This window comes from Oncorhynchus mykiss, chromosome 7, assembly GCF_057628025.1.
Source record: "Oncorhynchus mykiss isolate SJ-2025 chromosome 7, ASM5762802v1, whole genome shotgun sequence".
Taxonomy (NCBI): Eukaryota; Metazoa; Chordata; class Actinopteri; order Salmoniformes; family Salmonidae; genus Oncorhynchus; species Oncorhynchus mykiss.
In genome coordinates this window covers 13,288,679-13,311,933 of record NC_143028.1, presented here as the reverse complement: position 1 = coordinate 13,311,933, position 23,255 = coordinate 13,288,679, and the positions used below count along the sequence as shown (strand labels likewise).

The window sequence follows — 23,255 nt, the reverse complement described above, 5'->3', positions numbered from 1 at the left end:
AAATGATATATACACCACCACATATCCACAACACAAAATGTTCAATACCACTATACAACAATATCACAATGTGTGCGTATGCATGTACCTTGCCTTAATAACAAAGGTATTGAATACTTATTGCCTCAAGACATTTCAGCTTTTCATTTTTTTAAATGTGTAAACTTTTATAAAAACTTAATTCGCGGTATTGTGTGTAGGTCAGTGACACAAAATCTAAATGTAATCGACGTTAAACTCAGGCTGTAACACAACTAAATGGGGAAAAAGTCGAGGGGTGTGAATACTTTCTGAGGGCACTGTAAATCCTCAAAGACAAAAGTATGTTGTCAATATGTCATTTCTCTTGAATACTATGAAGGCTTATTTTTTATTGCGTGGAGTGCACGCATCTTCATATTTACCTCCGACTTCCAAACGATATAGGCGTGAGAACTGGACTGTTGCTGCTTCTTCTGAAGCCATCTCCGCGGTGAGAATAATGTGTTCGTGCTCCCAGTTGGAGTGACGCTGGGGCTCCTCACCAGAAACGGTAAATCCCACGCGGTATTCCGCTTTGTGCCCCTCACAGTCACGTCATAGTTAAAGGGAAAGTTTGATGTCGGGGAGAGGTCCAAGGGTGTGGAGGGACCAGATAAAGACGAAAGGGGTTGTTTCACCCTAAGATTTCTGGACCGGGCATCTGATTTCAACGCAACCGGGTGCTCAAGGGAGCTTGGCGAGGATGAAAACGCACCTGCCTCCTCAACGCGCAAACCAGGTGACCCCAAGCGGTCCCCATGGGTTCCATCTGTCTCTGTGCCACATTTCCTTATAATATCAGGATCCAGGCTCCGAGTTTGTCGCAACTTCCTTTTAGAGATGGCTTTTGAGGCTGGAGTTGAGCAGGAGAAGACGTTCAGTAGTCCTTGACCAGATGACATCTCTATCTCCCCTCTGCACAAACGCAGCAGCGTTTGAAAAAAACAACCTTCTCTCAGAAGTTTAGTTTAAGCGCCGTAAAGAAACAAACCACGAGATAGGTCCCATCAATACACTCCTACAGTGAACCCTTGGTCCACGTGTTTTTATGCTGTCATCGTTAGAATGCCTTGGTTCAGATAAAGCGAGAGACAGAGAGCGCGCAAATGAATCCAATTCTCTGTGCCGTGTTATTATGCATGCAGCTCAGCTCGTTCCCAAACTGTAGTCAGAGCGGACCGCAGGATGAGAGAAGTTTCGCAGCTGATTACCCTCGCCGCCGCTCCTCTAATCCGTCCAATGCGCTCCTGTGGCTGTTAAGACTGCGCACTCGTGTTGCTCCAATGAGCAAAACCAGTGCATACAAGTGTCTTCCCCGGGTCTTTACCTGCATCTTTCAAGTTCGTATCATAAATTAATTGTATAGCCTACATATGTTGGGCCTATGTGATGTATAGCTGCATAGCCTAACTTTCACTTTGTTGAAATAAAGCACAACTAAAGCTGGCCGATTGAGGACATGGCATAAAGATTAATCATCGACCTAAAGCCATAATCCATAAATGAGGAATAATCCTATAGTCTAGTCTATTTTACTATAATTCACATTTGTACATTACATTGGGACACATGGCGCTTGTGTCTTACCCTCAAAATAAATATCATGGTCTGATTATCTTGCTCTCTGCATTTTCGCACCACAAGTTTCTCAGAAGTTGTGAGAAAGACTGTCAGGCACAATGATGCTATATGTGGGTTAGCTGCTATGCAGCACGTTTGGCCAGAAGGAGCTCAGACTTGGCTCCTTCCTTCCAACTCAACTCTACCAGTGGTAACATTGTACATGGACATTTCGTAGGTGTCTTTTGAGACGCTCAGGGTTATAGGGGCATGGCTTCCTCTTTCTATAATTCTCCCAGCTTTCACTCTCTCTCAATTCAATTCAAGGGCTTTAATGGCATGGGAAACATCTTTTAACATTGCCAAAGCAAGTGAAATAGATCATAAACAAGAGTGAAACAAACGATACAAATGAACAGTAGACATTGCACTCACAGAAGTTCCAAAGGAATAAAGACATTTCAAATGTCACATTATGTCTATATACAGTGCTGTAGCGATGCGCAAATAGGTTAAAGTACAAAAGGGAGGAGCCCCAGCGTTTTCAAATTCTTTGTGGATCACTCTCTCTCTCTTTATCTCATCCGTTCCCCCTGTCTGTTTTTAGGCTGGTCAAATCTCACTGAGCTGTTATCAGTGTCATGCAGTGCAGCTTCATAAGCAGCTTTATCAGGGCAACCCCCTCCTCCAGTCTCCCATGAGGCACCATTTTCCCCATACCTTCACACACACATACAGGCAGGTACACACCCATGCATGCATGTACAGGAATGAACATAGGCATGCATGTACGCAGAAAGGCAGGCCTGCACGCATGTACACACACACACATACACACACAAGCAAGGCAATTATTCATCCCTTCTCATAATTCTGGGGTCCCGAGTGGCGCAGTGGTCCAAGACACTGCATCTGAGCGCTAGAGGCGTCACTACAGACCCTGGTTCGATTGAATGCTGTCTCACAACCGGCCGTGATTGGGAGTCCCATAAGGTGGCGCACAAATGGCCCAGTGTCGTCTGGGTTAGGGTTTGGCCGGGGTAGGCCGCCATTGTCAATAAGAATTTGTTCTTAACTGACTTGCCTAGTTAAATAAAGGCTAAATAAAATTTTAAAAAATGCAAAAATGATAAAAGCGCAGTAGTGTAGATAGAGGGATAGAGATTGGTGAGAAGGAATCAGAAAGAAGCAATCTATTGCTGCTCTACCTCACGGTTGCAGGGGTTGTAAAAGGGGCCCCAGCACTGAAACCAGACATGTGACTATATGGTTGGTGTGTACCAGAGGTAGAAATCATCATCACACATGCATGTGCCTGTAAGCTCCCCCATGTTAACCCAATGAGTCCCACTGTAACGCAGGCACGTTTTGGACTTCTAACCCCTTTTAAATATTGTTGTAACATTGGATCCGTCTATTTATTCTGGATGTGTAGATACCAACCATTAAACTGTGTGATTAACAGGGGCTGAGCGGTGTTTGTGATGGGTCGGGGACCGGGGCCGGGTCTTTTTTACAAAAACGTCTGTAGTGTCCGAATGGTTTGAGCAACAAACTATTAAAACCCACATATTTTATTAATAGAGTAATGGGAGTAAAACAGCCTGCAGGGGTTAAATTAGGATGAGAGGGGTGCTGGGTAGGGGACTAAGTAGAATGGTTTCTAATATACTTTAGTGGGCATCAGCCACTAGAAACCAAATATGATTCTAAAACACTTATATAAAAATGTGTTTATAGATAATATCAGTCCAATTGGCTGTTATAGGATGAGTAAAGATTTTTTAACAAATAAACTGTTCTGCTCTAATTCATTATAATTGGAGATTTCACTTGTCTAGCCATAAGGCAGGAAACAGGTAGCCTACTTCATCAGTAACCTACTCTGGCCAACAGTAAACATATGTAGTGTGTTAGGCTAATTAAGTAGGCTATGACATACAATCCTGACCTTGTGAGTTGACTGAGCTAAATGTATCACTCATTAGAATTGCACTGTGAATGCAGGTCTTATTCATGTCACACATCAGTGTGGTGACAGAAGTGACAGCAGAGATAGCCTGATGGTTTCTGTCAGAATGGGAAAAAGCACACACTTGCACTGATAAGCGGTTCAGCATACAAGGCATCATACACATAAATGCAACTAGGCCATAAGAAGAGGGATTTCCTTCAGAGTCTCTCTCAAACTGTCTCGCTCACTGTTTTTTCATCTGAAAACTGAAATGGTGCTAGTTCCGTCTCCAAATTTAGAAAATAATAAGCCTCATTAAGCTGAGTAAACATTCACCATCTGAACCCTATCAAAATGTTTTTGTTTGCAAAATGTAATAAAAAGCATGAGCTGGCACACACCCAGAGAATCACTGTGCCTTCTTCAGGGTGATGTAAACATATATGCCTTGGTATGAAACAAGCTCAGGTTGGAAAAAGCGTATTTTTGTTGACATAACTTTTAATTGTTACTGGTTGTCCTTTGTTGCGTTATTTACTAGCTACATGGACAAACTTTTGATTTATTGTAGGAGGGGCAACATGTCACAGAAATATTAGTAAGATCATCTTTGAATAACGGCCGCCCTCTGCTGGTCAATTGATGTACTGTTTATTTCTACGGCGTCCACGAAGGACCAAACTAGAAATTCCCTATTACGGATTCGTTTGATGAGTTGTGTCCTAGCGCCATCTCCATATTTTTTTCAAAGACCCCTTTGGATACAGCCCGGCGGGGAAAGGGTTAAGGAGCGGGGGGTCCAGATGCCTCCTCTCCTGCTCGCTATGACGAACAAATGAACTCCCGGGGAATGAAATTTAAATTCCACAAAGGAGAAAAAGTCCTATGTTTCGAACCTGACCCTACGAAGGCTAAAGTACTCTATGATGCAAAGGTAAATGGCTTGTTGTTAAGCCAAGAGTTTGTTTGCGGTCACGAGGGCTGATACTGCATGCAATTCCCAAACATTTTGATTGCCAGTTTTTATGACTTTATCCAATACTGTAGCTAAGTTAGACATCATGTTTATTTGATATATCCGGACAGACCACAGAAGGCCCGACCGAGGTTACCATGCTAGCTAGCTGCTAGGCTAACGTTTGCTATTAGGCTAACATACCGTTAACGTAATATGGTAGGTTTATGGCAAAAACGAGGCCATCAACAATGGCTGCAGCCGTGTTATTTGTTGCTATGCTGTAGCCATGTTGTAGTTGCTATCTCTGCACATGCTGTATCCAGGTTAGCGCGGGTATATTTTATTAGCTAGCTCGTAGCTGCTACATTTAGCTAACGTCAACTGTCATAACAACAACTGTCCGCTAACGTTGGAAGCAACGTTAAACACCAACGGTGAATTAACATAGCATGAGTTCACGTTAGCTAGCCTCTGTGCAAGGCCAGGGCAACACATTACAATCAGCCAACCCGTTGTTTACATAACATTAGCTAGTTAGCACCAATTAGTAATGTGTTGTTAGCTAACTAACGCGTACTGATGGCTAACTGTCTATTTGGTGTAGATATGGTGATACATTTGCCTGCTGTCTGTTACACGCTAACTTGAGTTTGGTTGGCTACCGCTAACTATCGTTCATTTCTGGGATTGTATGTTTTAGGTCGTCGATGTTGTAATTGGCAAAGATGAACGTGGAAAGCGAGTCCCAGAATACCTGATTCACTTCAATGGTTGGAACAGAAGGTAAACTCACACACAAGACACAGTCTGGGGTGGTGGGCTTGAAGAAGGGATACTGGGGAGGAGGATGGGTGGGGACAGGTAGCAGGGTTCTTGCTGTGTTCCTGAGGGGTGGGGTGGATGGGAGGATCACCCCCCCCCCACACACACACACACACACACACACACACAAAAGTGCCATCCCCTGTATCTATGAGTGGTTTAGGTTAATTTCCCCATCCTTTGTGGGCTCTGCAGCAAAGGGCTCAATTTCCAACATACATAAGCAAGCTACTGGTAGAAACTTTGTACAGTTGGCTAAAAATAGTGGTCACATTTATTTAACAATCCTTTGAAAACTACATAGTTGCCAATGATTTTAGCCATCTATATGGTGGAAATCATTGAGTGTGTATAGCAACCTTCAGTGGAGCTTTGTTCTTGATATCACTTTGACAATACTGTCATGCCGACTGCATGCAACTTGAATTGGAAGGGGTGGTATTCATCATCTGTTGCTTTGTGCTACAGTTGGGATCGATTGGCAGCAGAGGACCATGTGCTCAGGGAAACTGACGAAAATCGCAAATTACAACGTAAACTGGCTCGTAAAGCTGTGGCTCGCATGTAAGTTTGACTCCATTGGAGAATATCGGAAAAGTAAGCATTAGGCCTGACTGCAGATTTGGTGCCGGTGTCCTGTCTAACTGTGTCCACTTCAACCCACAGGAGGAGAAAGGGATGGGGGAAGAGACGTCGTCGTCTACCCGGTGTTGAGTCAGCTCTGAAGACACTTCCTGAAGAGAAGGAAGAGAGTGATGACGCATGTGAGTTTGCCTGTTCCATCACACTCAAACTAGTGCTAGTGCAAAGTAGTTTATCGGAATGGCTTTTCGTTGGAAATGGCTTGCAAGCTAAAATTACATGCACTTTTTGGTGGGGGTATCTTTCAGGTTTGATTACGTCTTCAGACAACAGTGACGAGGACGATTCCGAGGATCCTGAATCTTTGAAAAGTGAGGAGAGCGACTCTTCCGAAGATTTGGACAAAATGGTATTGTGTTTTGAATTATAGACTACGACAGACAAATAGGTTATGTATTGAGAAAACATATCAACTCGGTTGTTCTATTGACATTGTCAGAAATACACATTTTGACAAAATGGCTCGATGGATCTGACTGTTTGCCCATCTTATCTCCAGCAGGAAGAGCAGGAAGCTCACGCTAAGATGGAGAGTGAGGACAAGACCATCAACATAGACATCCCTGAGGTTCTCAAGAAGAAACTGGAGGATGACTGCTACTACATCAACAAGAGGAAGAAGGTGTCATTAAACAAGGATAACACCCGCTTTATTGTAGTTCCATATACCTATTCATATCCCTCCAAATTCCTAGATATTGGTCATGTTCAGTAGAGACAAAAATTATAGAAACAGGGACTAACTGAGCTAGTCCAATAGGAACACAGATTTGTCATTTTCTGTTGCTAAACTTTTTGCCTCGATGTACCGTACTGAATGCAACTCTTGACTTTTGACATTTCAACATCTCACTGCCAATGAGCTGTGATCATGAAGGGCTTTGTTCTTTTTCTACCCAGTTGGTGAAGCTTCCGTGCCAGATGAACATATTGAACATCTTGGAATCATACGTGAAGCACTTTGCCTTCAACGCAGCCTTCTCTGCCAATGAGAGGTACAGAAGTCACCAGAGCACCGCTCAGACCAGCCTCAGTCCTCACTATGTTCCTCCAGAGAAGAAGTGAGTCCCCAAAGTACAACATTTCCCATTAGCCTTTTCACCTCCCATGAATCCCATGGGCTACATAATGGTTTTGTTTGACATTGCAGCCCGCTGCCAACTAACTGATCTACAAATCACCTTGCATCATAAATAACTACTCAATGTTATTTGTAGATCAAGTATGTCAGTCACAATATTACCAATAAATGTATCACAGATTCGATGCTCTCGAACATGGTTATCGTGGATGAAATGATCTTTGATAGTAGCTAAAAGCCACCGTTTTGTTTCAGTGAGGAGCTTTGCAAGGAGATGGTGGACGGCCTGAGAATCACCTTCGACTTCACCCTTCCCATGATCCTCCTGTACCCCAACGAGCACGCTCAGTTCAAGAAAGTCAGCTCCTCAAAGTTCTTCCTGCCTATCCGGGACAACACAGCCAGCTCCAGCAAGTAAGACAGACATCAGGCTATGTCTGCAATCCTCTTGAATAATTAACATCGGGTCATTTTCAGGTCGGAAGATGAAACAAAATGAAGTTGAAAGCGTTTCACTGTTGGAAGACACTAAGTACATCAGGCCTTTGTTCAGTTTGTATATCTGACCTAAGTTGAAAATGTCAGTGACAAATTATTGTACGTTTCTTTGGTTTTGTGGTGTTGGATGTCATTACCAAACTGGTCTTTCTTTGACCATCTCCGCCCTTCCTATCCCAGGACCCTGCGTGAGCGCACCCCCAGCCCCTCTGGCCACAACCCCTCCACCCCCCAGTCCACGGACAGTCAACCGGCCCTGAGCGAGGCCTCCACAACCACGGCAAACCCCACCACCACCACGCCCAAACGCCGGCGCTGTGCCTCCACGGCCGACCCTGACGCCCCCCAGTCCCTGCGGCGCTCCACACGTCACACCTCGGGGGGTGAGCGGATGGCGGGCGAGGGGGGCAGCGGCAGCGCTACAACCTCACCCCAGCCCAAACGCCGCCTTGCCAGCCTCGACACGCCTGCCCAGCTGCCCAAATTCTTCCTCAATCTAGAGAAGAGTGAGTGGCAAGAAAACACACTCTAACATAATAAGCAGTTTATTGTGTAGTGCTTTACTTTATGCAATGTCACCCGTAGCCTCTGTTGTTGTAATGACTAAATCCACCCGCTAGATGGCACTCTTCCCTCTTGTCATACATTACAGTCCGCTCCCAAACACATGGAATATTGTTTGCGCACAGCTTCTCAGTGCTACAGCACACAGTAAATGTCTGTTGTTGTTTCTGAAGTGTCCATGAAAATGTTGTCCTCCACCCACTCCCATCAGTTGATTGACTGCCGTCTGCCCTCCTGTCCCCTTCCCAGAAACCCCTGTCCACAGTGGCTCGTCCTCTCCGTTGCCCCAGACGCCTAGCAAGGAGGACAGCGGCGTCTTCTCTGGCCTGGAGAGCCGACGGAACAACGAGCTCAATGAGGTCCTGAGCTGGAAGCTGACCCCTGATAACTACCCCCTGAGTGACCAGCCTCCCCCACCCTCCTACCTGTACGGTTCACAACACCTCCTACGCCTCTTCGGTAGGTGTCCTCCTAAGCCCTTTCTCTGTGTGTGGGGGAAACTGGGATTGTTGTTTAGTTCAATGTAGCCTCCAGTCACTCGTTCTCTTTCAATCTTGTTTTATTCCCCTTATACAGTGAAGCTGCCAGAGATCCTGGGGAAGATGCAAATCCCAGAGAAGAACCTAAGGGCCCTGGTCAAACACCTGGAGCTCTTCCTCAGGTACCTCCTATCTAATTATAGAATCATGACATGTTTTCTGTACTTTTGTTCTTCTTTTAGTGATCAGCCACACACCATAATTAGGCTAGAACCAGGACTTCAATAATCTCTATTTCGGCTGCCATAGCTCACCTCCATAGAACCTAGGCCTGGAACGTTTCCTTGTGCTGCCAAAGTAGCCAATGTCAGGTGGTTATTTAAGAAGAAAATGTTTTCTCATTAACCTTCCTGGTTAAATACAGGTCATAAATCACGTTTTCTATACTGGGTGGTTTGAGCTCTGAGTGCTGAAAGCTGTGGTATACCACGGGTTTGACAAAAAAAAATACTACTTACTGTTCTAACTATGTTGCTTACCAGTTTATACTAGCAATAAGGCACCTCAGTGTTTGGTATATGGCCAATATACCACAGCTAAGATCTGTATCCAGGCACTCCGCGTTGCATCATGCATAAGACCAGGCCTTAACCATGGTATATTGGCGATATACCACACCCCATCAGGCCTTATTCCTTTAATAACTAATAACTCCTCAAGCCACATTAACTCGCAGTGGAACTGAAGATGCACAAATTGCCAGTCTCCAGGATTAGTGACACTGACTGGGAGAAGCCCGTTATCCCCCAGCCAATCACTGCCTGGTGTGTAATTGTGCCGGCCGCCTCGCAGGAAGGGACAGGCTGCCGTTTAGTTGCTGTGCCGACAACAGTTCCATGATTGACTTCCTTTGATTACGATAATGCCCACGTCAGCATTTCTTTGGACGTGCTCACTTAGCTAACCTGGTGTGTGGTTTCCACTTGATGGGCCTCTGACATTGTATTAACGTTAGCTTAGCATGCAGAAATGTTTGGACAATACGGCAGCTTGATGGGCCTCTCCGATAAAGTGAACCTATAAAAAATAATAATTGGACAGCGCAGTGGAGAATAGAGGTGGATTTTTCCCATGAGGCTTTTTGTATATCTTGGAGAGGGATGGGGGGGGTCCCTGTTGGGAGCAATGGAAGTGCAGTCTCCATTGATCTGCTGACACGCACACACAATCCTCTCCGCCTATCCAGTGTTAGCCCCGTCACCTGAAGTCTAGCTCATTCAACTGGGCAGTTAGCTGTGGTGTAATGCTATTAGGTAGCAACTCTCTGTTTGTGTGATTCATGCAGCTCACTGAGTGGAAAAAGTGCTCACTGACCTGTAAGCTGGCTCTCCCTGCATGCCTGCCACGGTTATTGTAGCCATAATATCGTCTAACAGGATGTGATCAGACGATGATGGCTTGAGATGTTATTTATGCAGAGGGATTGATATGCTGTTTTTGTGTCTGTGCATGTGCTTCTGTGTGTGTGCGCGCGCACCTGCATCTGTCTGTATGTGTATGAGAGACTGTCAGACTACATTCAAGTGAAGGGAGATGAGTCGGCGTTACACAAGCCGGCGATTCTAATCTTTAAATCCTGCCTAGCGATCTTCAGCTGGCCCCAAACCTAGGGGATTTATTCTCTCCTTTATTAATCAAACGCCTGCAGTTTCCCCTCCAGCCACCTCTCTGCGCTGTTGTACACTGAGGGACATATGACTCCTTTCTTCTCACAGCTGGGTATGTCTCAATATTTTTTTTTATTAAATTAAATTATTATTAACAACAAATCAATACATAAAGCACATGAGGGAACACAAACATATATAGGTTACAAACAATGGACAATCGAGCTAGGGGGTACAATATCACATTACGATTACACAAGGACCTTAAGGGACATGCATATACTTACAATTCTAACAGCTTTTTTGTTAGTAGAGCATTTAACCGTCTTAAAATAGTTCAATTTATTTTTTGTAGGGTACGAAAATGTGGTTTTCTGTTTGTAAATTTACATTTATGAATATGAAATTTGGCCAAAACAATAATGAAATTAGTTACATAATGTTTCAGCTTATTTCTATTGTATGTAAAGAATCCAAACAGTACATCTCTCCACAATAGTGTAAAATCTTCATAAATGTGTTCAATTATAAACCTACTGATGTCTTGCCACAGTTTTCTTACATGCATATAATGCCAAAAATGATGCAACACTGTTTCTGGGTGGTCATTACAAAAGGAGACATTTGAGTTGATGTTTTCCTTAAACTTCTTCATATAGTGGTTGGCAGGATAATATTTATGAATCATTTTAAAGGAAATTTTCTTAATTTTGTTAACAAGTAGGTATGTGTGTGGCAACATCCACATTTTTTTCCAACATATATAATCAATAAATACATTCCAATAAGGCATGACATGAGGTATAGATAGATACAACATCCTGCTGAAACAAGGTTCGTATTGCTCTGTTGTTGAATGGACCAAAAGAGAAACAAATCTTTCCTACTGATGAGTCAACAGGGTCAATAGAAGGTCGGCTCTGAGGGTCCGGTCTTGACACGTTCCTGAATAACAGAGCAACACCTGAGGGAATGGCATCTAAAACAATTGCAAAATATTTAGGTGTTACAGGGACCTTGTAACGTGATAAGAATTCTTTATAACTGAGTAAAAGACCCTCTGCATTTACCAGTTGGCTCACCAATAGGATGTTATTTCGGAACCAATATTCTAAAAACAAAGAAGAATTTGTATACAATATATCCCAATTTATTCCATATATAATATGTGTGGAGAAAAATTGTTTATAAATTAAGGACCATGACAAGAACCTGCCGATGAAAAGCAGAAAGTTTCACTGGAACTTTGTCAATATTATAATTGCAAAACAACATGAAGTTAAGGCCACCAAAAGTAGAGAAGACATGATGAGGAATAACATTCCAGATAGAAGTGGGTCTTCTTAGGAATTGTTTTATCCAATTGATCTTAAAAGTATTATTTAAGGTAGTAAAGTCCAGAACATTCAGCCCACCATTCTCATAAGTGTTCATTACAACAGTTTTCATAATGTAATGGGTACGGTTTCTCCAAAGACAGACCAGATGCTTTTCAACTATCTCCTTGCTTATTTTACTGTCAAGATTTAAAGATAGAGCGCCATATGTTAGTCTAGAGATACCTTCAGCCTTGGTTATTAGGACTCTACATTTTAAAGATAAGTCCCTCTGTAGCCATTGATTTAGCTTATTCTAGGTTTTTTTTAATAAGAGGGTTAACGTTTAGTAAGACTCTAGACTTTTTATCCTTTGTAATGGTTATGCCTAAATATGTAAGTCTTCTTTTACTGGAATACCATCATTTGAAGGTGTCACACAATCTTTGACAGCCGAGTTCACATTTATTAATGTTAAGATATAGACCAGACGCTTTGGAAAAGGATTGTATCACATTGATCGATATGGGAATTTGGTTAGCGTCTTTCAGAAAAAGTGTAGTATCGTCAGCCAGCAGGCTTATAATAATTTATTTACCAGCTATGGAAATACCTTGTACAGGACCATTATTTAAAGAATGTGCAAGAAGTTGGGTGATTTAATACAAACAGGTACGGAGAGATAGGACAACCTTGCCTAATTCCTCTCTTTAACTCAAATCTAGGTGAGGTGCCATATTTCAATTTGATAGAGCTGTTACCATTTGCATAGAGTCTTAATAGCCTTACAGAAAAAAAAACCAAAGCCAAGTCTCTCAAGGGAGTGGAAGAGAAACTGATGCTCTACTGTGTCAAATGCTTTATAAAAATCAACAAAAAAAAATATGAAGCTATCCTCAGTTATTAGGTCCGAATAGTCAAGTATGTCTAATACAAGTAGTAAGGCTAATATCTTAGTCATTATTAAGAAGACAAATTGGACGCCAGTTATCGACGAGCAACACTTATTTTTTAGGCTTAGGTATCAGTGTTATTAACCCCTGACTCATTTTAGGAGGGAGAACATTGTTTTTAATACTCTCTAAAAAGACTTCAAATAGGAAGGGTTGTTCAGAAAATAATTTGTAAAATTCTGATGTAATTCCATCAACACCTGGTGATTTTATTGTTCTTTAGATGTTTGATAGACTCTATAATCTCTTCAACTTTGATGGGTTCATCACATTGTTTAGATTCTATATCACTGATAGAGTGGACATTATTCAGTGAGTTAAAAAACATATCTGTGGCTTCCTGACAGTACATAGAGCTATACAATTTTCTGTAAAAATTGCTACAGTATTTAGCGATTTAATTTTTGGTCATCTGTAATAACACCATAAATGTTTAACTTATGGATAGTGTTATTTTTAGATTGCAATTTTTTGAGTCTAAAGAAATAGGATGAATTCTGTTCTCCCTCCTCAATCCATTTTTCCTAGATCTAATAAAGGCTCCTGCTTTTAATGTGTATATATGTTATCCAGTTTATTTTGTGACTCAATTAGTTCCATCTTCTCCTCCTCCGAGAGGTCGGCTGGGGATCTCTGAGAAAGGGAAGTTATCTTAATGATCGCCTTTTCCTCCTCAGCTCTTCTGGTCTTAGCAAGATTACTACCATATTTTATAAGCTATTTGGACACCTCAAATTTGAAGAGCTCACAGTTCTTGCAGTAAGATTTTTCTTCACAAGCCCTTTCCCAAAAGTGTGAGAGCAGATCTTTAACCTCAAATTTAACTATATCATTATTTAATAATGAGCTATTTAGCTTCCAGTAAGATGCTCTACCAAGGATAGTATCAGGGGTAAATATTTTGATATCAATGTAAATAGCCCTATGGTCTGTGAGGGGAGTAGTACAAATATTTGTAGTAGCACATTCACTATCAATAAATTTGGATATAAGCCAAACATCTATTCTGGATTGTCTAGAACCTGTTTTGTTACTCAAAGTGAATGATCTTTTGACCGGAAACCCCTCTCTCCATATATCATTAAGATCAAACTTTTCCATAAAAAGTATTAAACCCTAATTTTGATTGGTTGGCCTAACCGAGGGCCATCTATCAGTTGGATTATCTATTGTAATGTTAAAGTCCCCTCCTATCAATAATAATGAATTGGGAAATTTAGATAACCAATGAAGTATGAATGTTTCTCTATAGATTCAAGCAACTCATCATTCTCATGTTTGGTGTACCCGTAGAAGTTTACAGTAATGAGTGTAATGTCATTGTAACTGATCATTCTCATGTTTGGTGTTGTACCCGTAGAAGTTTAAAGTAATGAGCGTACTGTCATTGTAACTGATCACAAGACAAAGAAAGTGACTAAAGGGGTCACATTCCGAGTGTAGAATATTACCACCAAAGGTATTGTTCATTGTAGTGACACCGGCGGAGCGTTCAGATCCATGGGAAAGCCACATATCGTTGCCCCACTGTGACCTCCAGAAGTTGGCATCAGCCGAAATTGAGTGAGACTCTTGAAAAAAGCAAAACTCTGTTCGAAATTGTTTCGCAAATAAAAAATAAGGCCTTGCGCTTCACATTGTTTCGTAACCCCCTAGCATTAAGAGAAACTATAGACAAAGACAAAACAACAAAGATTATATAAAAGTATAAACTGTAGTAGTATGAGTCAGACATAGGAGCAGTGAACGTAAACAATAAGGAACCGAGATCTGCACCATTTAAGTCAATTTAAAGTGAAAATAGCTTATTCCATAACCTTTGAGCTAGACGTTATCTGGCTTTGAAATTCAACTCAAATGAATATTATGTTCAAGACCAAACCAAGGGTTCTCGTAGTAAGAGAGACTAAAAACCTTCTTTAGTGTAATCAGGAACTATTCTGAGAAATAAAATAACAAAAAAGGATACCTTCTATTTTAAGTACATATCAAAACTGATCATAAAATAATTGAATAAAAAATGTTTAACATATAAATGTTCCCGAGACCTTTTTTGGAAATAAGTATTAATAACTAAATAGAGCAATAACCGTGTAAAGTCAGAGCAGACCTGTATGCCCTTTAAAACAGTATCTTAGTTACTGCATACATAAAAAATAAATACAACTTTCAATCTTCTTCGTAAGTTTGTAAACAAAATAGGTCTTCTGGTCATACAAAGAGCAAACTAATACATTTAAATACCTGAGTATTCCTGAAAAATAGTCACCTGATGCTTGTTAGGTAAACAACACAAGGAAAATGAGAATACCATGGCTGAAACCATCAATCTGTTTCTTCTGGTGAGGTTTTAGGGAGAAATATGGATTTCTGAACGGTTGATGAAGCCTCGTCCTCCGATGAAGTAAGCAGCCTTCCCCTCATTTCGTGCACATCTTGACCGTTGGCCACAACTTGTTCCTTCTTTCTATGTCTTCCGGGCTGAGATACTCGGCGAAACGCATACCATGGCTCTGAAGGAAAGGCCTTCTTCCGCTTGTGTCATCTTTTTATTGACAGTAACCACGTTTCCATACACAGCTTTTATACAAGTAAAGTCATTTCGTATTTTTAAAAAAATCTCACGATGGCTGTGATATAAACAGGAAGTTTCAGTACAGTTTTATAAATTTGTTTTGACATGGTGGGATCTTTTTGTGTCGGTAAAGTTAACTACGAAAGAAATGGCGGTGGAAAGGCCTTTATGCGCAAATGTTGATATAATATCGAAGTAAACTTGGGAGTCACGCGATGACATGGTGTGGGGTCCTCCCAATACGACTCGGGAAAACATGCAGTTTATTAAGCAATTATGAACTTCACAGGGTGGTAAAAGTGTACGGTATGAGCTGGATGCACCTTTTCAATACATATCAAAGGTTTTACTCTGGTGACATCGATGCGTGACTGCCGTTTGACAAATAAACATATTCTTATCATGTAGACTAGCCCACAAGCACTATCTGCGAGCTGTTGGCTAAACCACACGTGCCAAGACCAGACTAGGCACATTTGCTATTTAATGCAACAGTTTTGTCATAAAACTATCGGTAAGGTTGAAAATGCGCTGAACTATAGATTTTTATTCGATACATGGAAACGAAAGCGAAAAAGTAAAATTTTGTGCAGTGAATTTTATCCGCGACAATCAGTTTGGTGGAAACGCAGCAATGGTGGGAAAGTGCGCATATTGGTTTTGCGCGGATTTTGGAATATTCACACATCTGTTGCTGAAATTACGGGACAGGTCAGAGAAATGCAGGGTGGAGAAATGCATGCCGGGATTGGGCACACGGACGGATCTCTGGAAGAATGGTGAATCGTCTGGTGTGTTTCTGTGATACAGAGGAAGGGATAGTGGTGTAAAGTCAGGGATGCAAACTAGTCACCAAAAAAATTGCCGCTTTGAATCCAGAATAGGTGACCTACGTTATGAAGGCGAGGGGGGCTTGGTGAGATGCCTGACCACAGAGACTGTGGGTGCGGCTACTTTTTTTTTATTTTTTACCTTTTATTTAACTAGGCAAGTCAGTTAAGAACAAATTCTTATTTTCAATGACGGCCTTGTTCAGGGGCAGAACGACAGATTTGTACCTTGTCAGCTGGGGGATTTGAACTTGCCACCTTTCGGTTAGTAGCCCAATGCTAGCCACTAGGCTACCCTGCCGCCCCATGAGCCATAACCGAAAAACAAGTGGCATTTGGAAAGTTTGAGGTGAGGGAGAAAGTGTGGTGGGACAAGTATTGTTAGCATTAAGTATCTTGCTAGCTGGATCGAATTATCCGTTAGCTAGCCAGAGAAATGTTGAGCAACATTAGCCTACTTAACTGATCAAATAATTGAGTGTTTGGTGTGAAAATTAGCTGGTTAATGAAGTCAGACCGCTCGTTACAACATCAGATGAGCTAACCAATTCGCTATAGTATTAGCTGGTAACGTTATACGACTCCTTGCCGTTCCTCAAGTTATAGTTGCTTTCTGCACCCTGGCAATCCGAAATGTTAACTAGCTAACGAACTAACTATCTGTGAACTAATGTTTTCCCTCTACAGTATGTGGTTCATTTTCAGAATGAGATAATTAGTTGAAAATGAGGCGTTGCTTGTTAAACAAGTGTATTCAGGGATCAAGTCGAGCTTGGGCCTGGCTTAAGCTGGATGCCACTAGAGGTGAAAGGAACACCACCCACTTTCCCTCTTTTTCACTTTTTCAATACAGTGGATACAAAGGGGTATGCCAGGTGTACTCTGCCTGAAAGAGATCAATTATGCCAACAACGGGTATCATGCTCTGCTGGCACATTGTAGAACCTACGTCCACAGGCAGAAAGTGTACAATGTAATAATGTGCAGTGTAGCCCAAAGATATTGCTTTTGTTGTGTTTAACTTGACAGTAACACTTGTGTGAGTGAGGTGGGGATTATTACAGTTTTTTACTCAGTGAACGTTATTTTGCACACATGTAGCCTTGTGCAGTTGATCGATGTCTACTATAGTGGCCACTATAGTAGAGCAAAAATAGAATGCCTGTTTGTTTCATTCTATTTCTACTTAAGATGTTTGTTTTTTCCCCCAAGTGCAATATTTAATGTGTATGGTCACAAGCATTCTATAATTGTAAAGGCTGTCATGGCTAACTGTAATATTAGTGTAGTGTATAGTTTATTTTTTATCAAGACTCATTTGCAGTAAAGTCTAGGCAACAAATAACACTGGATTGCTTTCTTTAATTTTTTTTAGCTGTGAGTTGGGTTCACATGAACCACTTTTTATTTTACACACAGACTGAACAGGTTGATCGTAGTCTTTGTTTAATTAGTTAACCTGCATTTCCCCCTAGCAGGGATTTTCTGCATGTTTCAGTGCAACAAAAAAGTCACCTTTTTGGGCCCTCACCAGTTTGCATCCCTGAAAGTACTTAATAAAAATACTTTAAAGTACTAATACTTTACTATTTGTTTTTTACAACTTTTACATCACAACATTCTAAAATAAAAAACTGTACTTTTTACTCCATACATTTTCCCTGACACCCAACATTCCTCATTTAATTTTGAATGCTTAGCAGGACAGGAAAATGGTCCAATTCACACACTTATCAAGAGAACATCCCTGGTCATTCTTACTGCCTCTGATCTGGCGGAATCACTAAACACAAGTGCTTCATTTGTAAATTATGTCTTGAGTGTTGGATTGTGTCCCTGGCTCTCCATAGATAAATAAATAACCATGCAATTGTGCCATCTAGCTTGTTTAATATAAGGAATTTAAAATTATTTTTACTTTTGATACTGAAGTATATTTAAAACCCAAATAGTTTCAGACTGTTACTCAAGTAGTATTTTACTTGAGTCATTTTCTATTAAGGCATCTTTTTCTCAAGTATGAGAATTGGGTACTTTTTCCACCACTGTGGAGAGTGGCTAATGTGTATGAGAATGAGGATGCCTGTGTTCGCCCAGATGCTCTCCCACAAAAATGTATCCATATCTTATCTAACATCTGCAGAGAAATGTGGTTCAATTTTACAGCTTTTGCTCTACATTTGCATTGACTAATAGATAGGACAAACCAATAAATAATGAAGAATAGCTGCAGCCACGGTCCTGTGGTCCATACAAACTAGTTCGGTACTCCACAACGACAAAAATTTGTTGCCGGTAAAGCGCCTCTTAATTTCTCCCTCTGATGAGGATAATTTGTTTGCAGTCAAATTATAAGAGCGGGTAGAGCTAAGATGAGATGGCAAGATTTAGAGGATTTGGCTGAGCAGCGGATACTAAGAACATTCCGGATTATTTTCCCTACTGATTAGACGGGGAGATTTTCCCTTTCCTACTCTGGCGAATTGGGTTATTTAAGGCAAGTTACTAAAAGCACTGACTGACTGCAAGCCTGGAGGGGGGAAGGGGTGTTAACCAGCCCCCTGTTTGAAAACACCAGGATTGGGAGTGCTGAGTAACTAGTCTGGTCTGTGACGTCCACAGTATGCGGGGGAGTAATTGCATTTCCCACGGTGGTCTTTGGTTCAAATGCATTAGCTGTCTGTGGATGGCCATGCTGTGTTAACTAGCCTTAACTTCAGACTTCTACTCAGTGTGGTGAATTAGACCCTGTTATGGTGTTATATCTATTTTCTCTCTCTCTGTCCCTCTTCCTCCATCCCTCTCTCTGCTCCCCAGGTTTTTGGCTGAGTTCCACGAGGACTTTTTTCCGGAGTCGGCGTACGTGTCGTCATCGGAGGCCCACTACTGCATGAAGCACCCGCGGGCCGTTTACTGAGGCCGTTTATCTCACCCTGCCCTGCCTCGCCCTGAACTGCACTGCTGGGAGGGGAGCTCCAAGCTGCTTCCCAAACCATCCCTTTCTTTCACTTCTTCTCTGAGACTGCGCCATTATCCCTCTCCCTCTCTCTGTTCACCCCTTGCCCTCCTAAATCCAACCCATGCAGCTAAGTAAGGCAAGGGTCTTGGCGTCTGATCGACCCAGTACCTCACTCTCCCCAGCCCCAAACCTGGCAGCCTGGCCTAGGAACAGACCCCCCTGGATGCAATGATTACCTAAAGCATGGACGTCTACTTGTTATCCTAGGCTGTAGACCGTAACCCCCTGCTGGGGTCTTTGCCACGATGCTGACTTTGTCTTGCTTTCTCTCGCTCTGCGCTCAAGGACCACGTTTGGCCATCTCTTTCTCTAGCAGCATCTGCATCCGATCCTTCTCTCTCCGTCCGCCTAGGCAAGCAAACACAGGGAGAAGGGCTATTTGTTATGTTCGCTTTATGTGTGACTATTGGCTTCTCCTCGGCTCACCATGCTTGCTGCCCCAAGCCACGCTTCAGTGTGTGTTAAGTTATTTCTAAACTCTTGTAGAATGTCATTACTCTCGTAATGTCTACTATCTGTGTTCCTCTTTCTTAGAGGGGCTGGTGACGTTATGACCACTGTGTGTTCATATTGATATTCGTCATGGCATTAACCCCAATGTTTGAAAAAGGTATTGAATTTCATTGATGTATAAATTCCTTTTCTGTGCTTGTTTTTTAGTTTTTTATACACTGTTAACTTGTAGACTCGAACAGGAACACACTGTGGAGGTGGAAATGTAAGAAGATCAACTTTCAGTCTGTTTTCCATTCGTCTTATCTGAAATAAAAGTTGGAGCAATATTTTTGGCATGTGGTTTATGAATATTGCTGTAGCGTTCGTGCAAGGCGCGTTATATGGCAGCACAATATAAACAGATAATTGACACTTGAGCCAAACTGCGCTATGTTTATCATGAACGCAATCCCTGCGAATGTTGCCTTTTCAAAAGGCGTTGTCAGCTGTATAGATCGCTGTGCTATAATGCACCGTGCATTTAATCCTGGCCCTTTTCTCTGCTGTTCTTCTCTCCTTCAAGTTGAGTCCTTTTTCCTTAAGGAAACATTATTCACACTATAAAGGTTGTTCTAAACTACAGCAAGGTACAAGAGCAGATTGTTGGGTTTATCCTCAGGGTGAATCGGCTACGGTTTGAGATTGAACAGGGCCTTTGGTCTCAGAGGTGTGATATCAGAGATTTGAGAAGGGCAGCCCAGGGGAGGGAGCCTGGACCAAAGCCAGTGTTCTTCAGAGGATGACGTCAGCCTCCTTTGATGTGCACACAGCGTTTTGGGTTGTGCCCCGTCTGTCAGTCGCTGGATATTGGTGCCCTTAGACCAGGGATCATCAACTAGGTTCAGCGGAAGCACAAACAGATCTAATATTTGTCTGAAATATAATCATTTCAACCCTTACTTACTGTGTATGTGATTGTATACAAATGTATGTATGTATGTTATGAGTGGGAATAGTTTGGAACAGATTTGAAATAAAATAACTTGAAGCTGATTTTCTGGTGTTTTTACAGTCTTTTTAATAAAACTTTGGGGGCCAAAAAAATCACCCGTGCACCAGTTGGGGAATCCTGCTGTAAACAATGCCTCCCCACTGTCACCTCCTGCCATAGCTGCCTGCTGTAGAATCCCTCTTAACATTGACCAACACACACTGCCTCTGAGTATGGGTTCTTGAGTGTAATGGCCAGTGTTGCAATCAACGTACAGAATATTTTTGTCTCTGAACAACTGCAGCGTTTCTGGTTGTTCTGACTGAAACCCCTCCCTCAAGCTATCACATTGCCTCTAAATCAGGGGTATTCAACTTTTACACACCTGGTGTCCCAGGTGTAAATCAGTCCCTGATTAGAGGGGAAGAATGGGAAAAAAAGAACAAACTGACTTTGAGGCCCAGAGTTGAGTTTGAGGACTCTAGATAGTGTGTTTGGGGGGGGGGGTTTCTGAGGGAAAATGCTTAGGGTGGCTTTTGACTTACAGTGCTATCATGTGGTCAACATCTCTAGGCCCTGAGGGAATAACTAGAGCCTCATCTCAGCACTGGCTAGCCTAGTCCTGACCCTCTTCAGAACAACCAGATAACTACACCAAAGTTCGGGGATCACTGGCAACTGATGGATTGCAATGAAGCTTAACCAACGCAGTTGCCTTGTGGTTAGTGTCTGCCCAGAGATTGGGAGGTTAGGGGTTCAGTCCTCGGTGGAGTCATACTTACAACTCAAAATGTCACAAGTTTGCTGGCTGTCCTCCAGTGATATCTGTTGATGTATTTGTCACCTACATATTTTTCAGATCAGATTTCATTTTGTAAATACACTGCTTTTTTTCATCCCAGTACTTTAAAGGTGTCTCATACATATTGACACTCGCCAATGAAAACAGGGACAGTATATTGCCCACGTTTTGAGTCCCACACATACTGTAGTTTGTCTGCCATGTGGCAGACTATTACATACTTTGACTTTGGCTGCAGTCGGTGCAGTACTGAAGCTTTCTGCTCAATAAACTAGGGGGGGGTTCCATAGCAAAACTATGCTCTTAGCTCCCTCAGCTCTAGGGAGGTTAGCATTGCTACCATTACAGAGGCTAAATGTGTTTAGCGGTAAGCGCTAATGCCTTTTGGATAGAATGTCCTGTAGTCCTGTAATCAACCACTTCAACACCCTGCTTCGGTGCGATCATATGGCCAGATAGAGCTTTGTGTTCAAGAATCTCCGTCTCCCAGCCGCAATAAATCAATTTCTGTTCCACCCTCTCGACATCCACTTACCTACTGATTCAACTGGCTGGAGAGTCGTGTGTGATATCGCCTGTAGAAATTAGCAACGCCCTCACCTCACACAACTCCTCACCTCTTTCTTTAGTTTCATCTCTCCTTTCTTACTCTCATCCCTCCATCTCACCATCATTCTCCAGCGTGGCCATCGGGGCATCATGAAGGGTGGTGATGGAGCGCAGGCCGGAGAGAATAGAGAATATGGACACTAACCCCAGTGTTGACGTGTCAGCGATGGATGTGGGGTGGCAGGAGACAGCTATTACCCAGCAGCCTGCAGAGTGAGTAGCCTCTGGCTAGCACTTGATGTTTGGTTTCTTCTCTAATGACAGAGAGTGAGGACGACCCTACTTTCTTCAGTCTGTTTTCTCACTAGATGCTGGTTCCAAGCAATGCTAATATTTGGGAGTAGAAATTGAGTGTTGAAGGACCTCATTGGTCATTAGGGATGTACTGTACAGCAAGTATTGGTTGAAATTCCTAATGTTGTGATGTCAGAAATAGTTTGGACCTAAATAACTATCAAAGTTATCCACCAAACCATCAAACCTTTTGAATCTCAAAGTATTGTTGTGAATGTTTTGTCCTCTGATTGCCTGCTGTTGTTGCTACTCCTTCTAATCACAAGTCCCTGACTTGATTTTGCTGGCTCAGCTAACTTCTCTCAGGGTGTCTCTTTCTAAATCTCAGATGGGATTTTAAACACTACATCCCCCCCACAAAGACACTGCACAAGTGAAGGGAAGAGGTGAGAGGAGGAGAACGCGTAGATAGCTGCGAGAAAGAATTATATATATACAACGAGCAACGTGATCATGCTGTTTTTATGTGGATCAGGGGTGTATTCATTCCAGGGATAAACATACCTGAATTTGTCCAATAGAAACTCTAATGTGCAACTGTTGGACTAATGATTACATCCTATATGCAGGCAAGCGTGTGCAAGGCAGTATTGAATTTGTAACTCACCTTGATTACTCAAAATTCTCTCGACCTGTGCACCAACATTGTAAACTTTCAGCAATAGGCTAGGTTGTAGGCAACTTCATGATGGGTACAGGGAAAATGTGACTATCATGTAGTAGCCTAAGCCTATCGATGTTACATTGAACTGGGTGAATGGAATAAGAATGACAGTCATCCAATATTCTGTAATAGAATAAGGCCATGCTCATAAAATAAAAAATAATCATCCTCCCTCATCTTAAACGGCACCGACCGCCACTGGATGTGATATGCCCATGAATAGTTGATGCTGATCCAGAGTCTACTTTGTCTTTTTTCTACTAAATTCCATTCTAAAATGCTTAGATTATTGTGAAGTATTATGGTGGGGATGAAGAGCATACTGAGTTGGGTGTACGTATGGATATTGGGATAGACTGTAAGAGTTAAGGTTTGGCAGAGTCAAGCAATTAACACTTGTAGGCCTCAAAGAGAAGTCTCGCCAATGACACACATTGTTTTAGTGTAAAGCAACGAATCTGGTGTCAAAATCTGATTTGGGAATCAGATTCCCAAGCCACCTCCTGTAGGTAGTCCTGGAC

At 42.1% G+C, this 23,255-nt stretch overlaps 2 protein-coding genes across 7 annotated transcripts in view; one reads left to right on the top strand and one right to left on the bottom strand.

Annotated features, from left to right (window-relative positions):
* The window catches only part of LOC110527437 (rho GTPase-activating protein 6), an 89,355-nt gene extending 88,052 nt beyond the window's left edge, over positions 1–1,303 (bottom strand). The window contains exon 1 of one of the 3 annotated variants that reach the window (XM_090240329.1): positions 405–1,303. In XM_090240329.1, coding sequence (XP_090096455.1) covers positions 405–923 — 519 coding nt within the window. In that variant the 5' untranslated portion in view covers positions 924–1,303. The remainder of the gene's footprint in view (positions 1–404) is intronic. The other 2 variants (XM_090240334.1, XM_090240330.1) reach the window with 2 other exon arrangements.
* Positions 1,304–4,179: 2,876 nt separating this feature from the next.
* Positions 4,180–20,427, top strand: LOC110527435 (MSL complex subunit 3). Of its 4 annotated transcripts, none has more exons than XM_021608700.3 (13): positions 4,206–4,469; positions 5,194–5,276; positions 5,784–5,879; positions 5,982–6,079; positions 6,206–6,306; positions 6,457–6,579; positions 6,858–7,018; positions 7,294–7,452; positions 7,717–8,042; positions 8,350–8,559; positions 8,677–8,761; positions 10,288–10,358; positions 18,738–20,427. In XM_021608700.3, the coding sequence occupies exons 1-13, from the start codon at positions 4,371–4,373 to the stop codon at positions 18,812–18,814; spliced, it is 1,689 nt and encodes a 562-aa protein (XP_021464375.3). In that variant the 5' UTR covers positions 4,206–4,370; the 3' UTR covers positions 18,815–20,427. The 4 variants fall into 4 exon arrangements, with proteins under 4 accessions (XP_090096454.1, XP_021464375.3, XP_021464377.3 ...); XM_021608701.3 differs by having other exon boundaries at positions 4,211–4,469; positions 6,460–6,579; XM_090240328.1 differs by lacking the exon at positions 10,288–10,358 and having other exon boundaries at positions 4,180–4,469; positions 6,460–6,579.
* Positions 20,428–23,255: the final 2,828 nt, after the last annotated feature.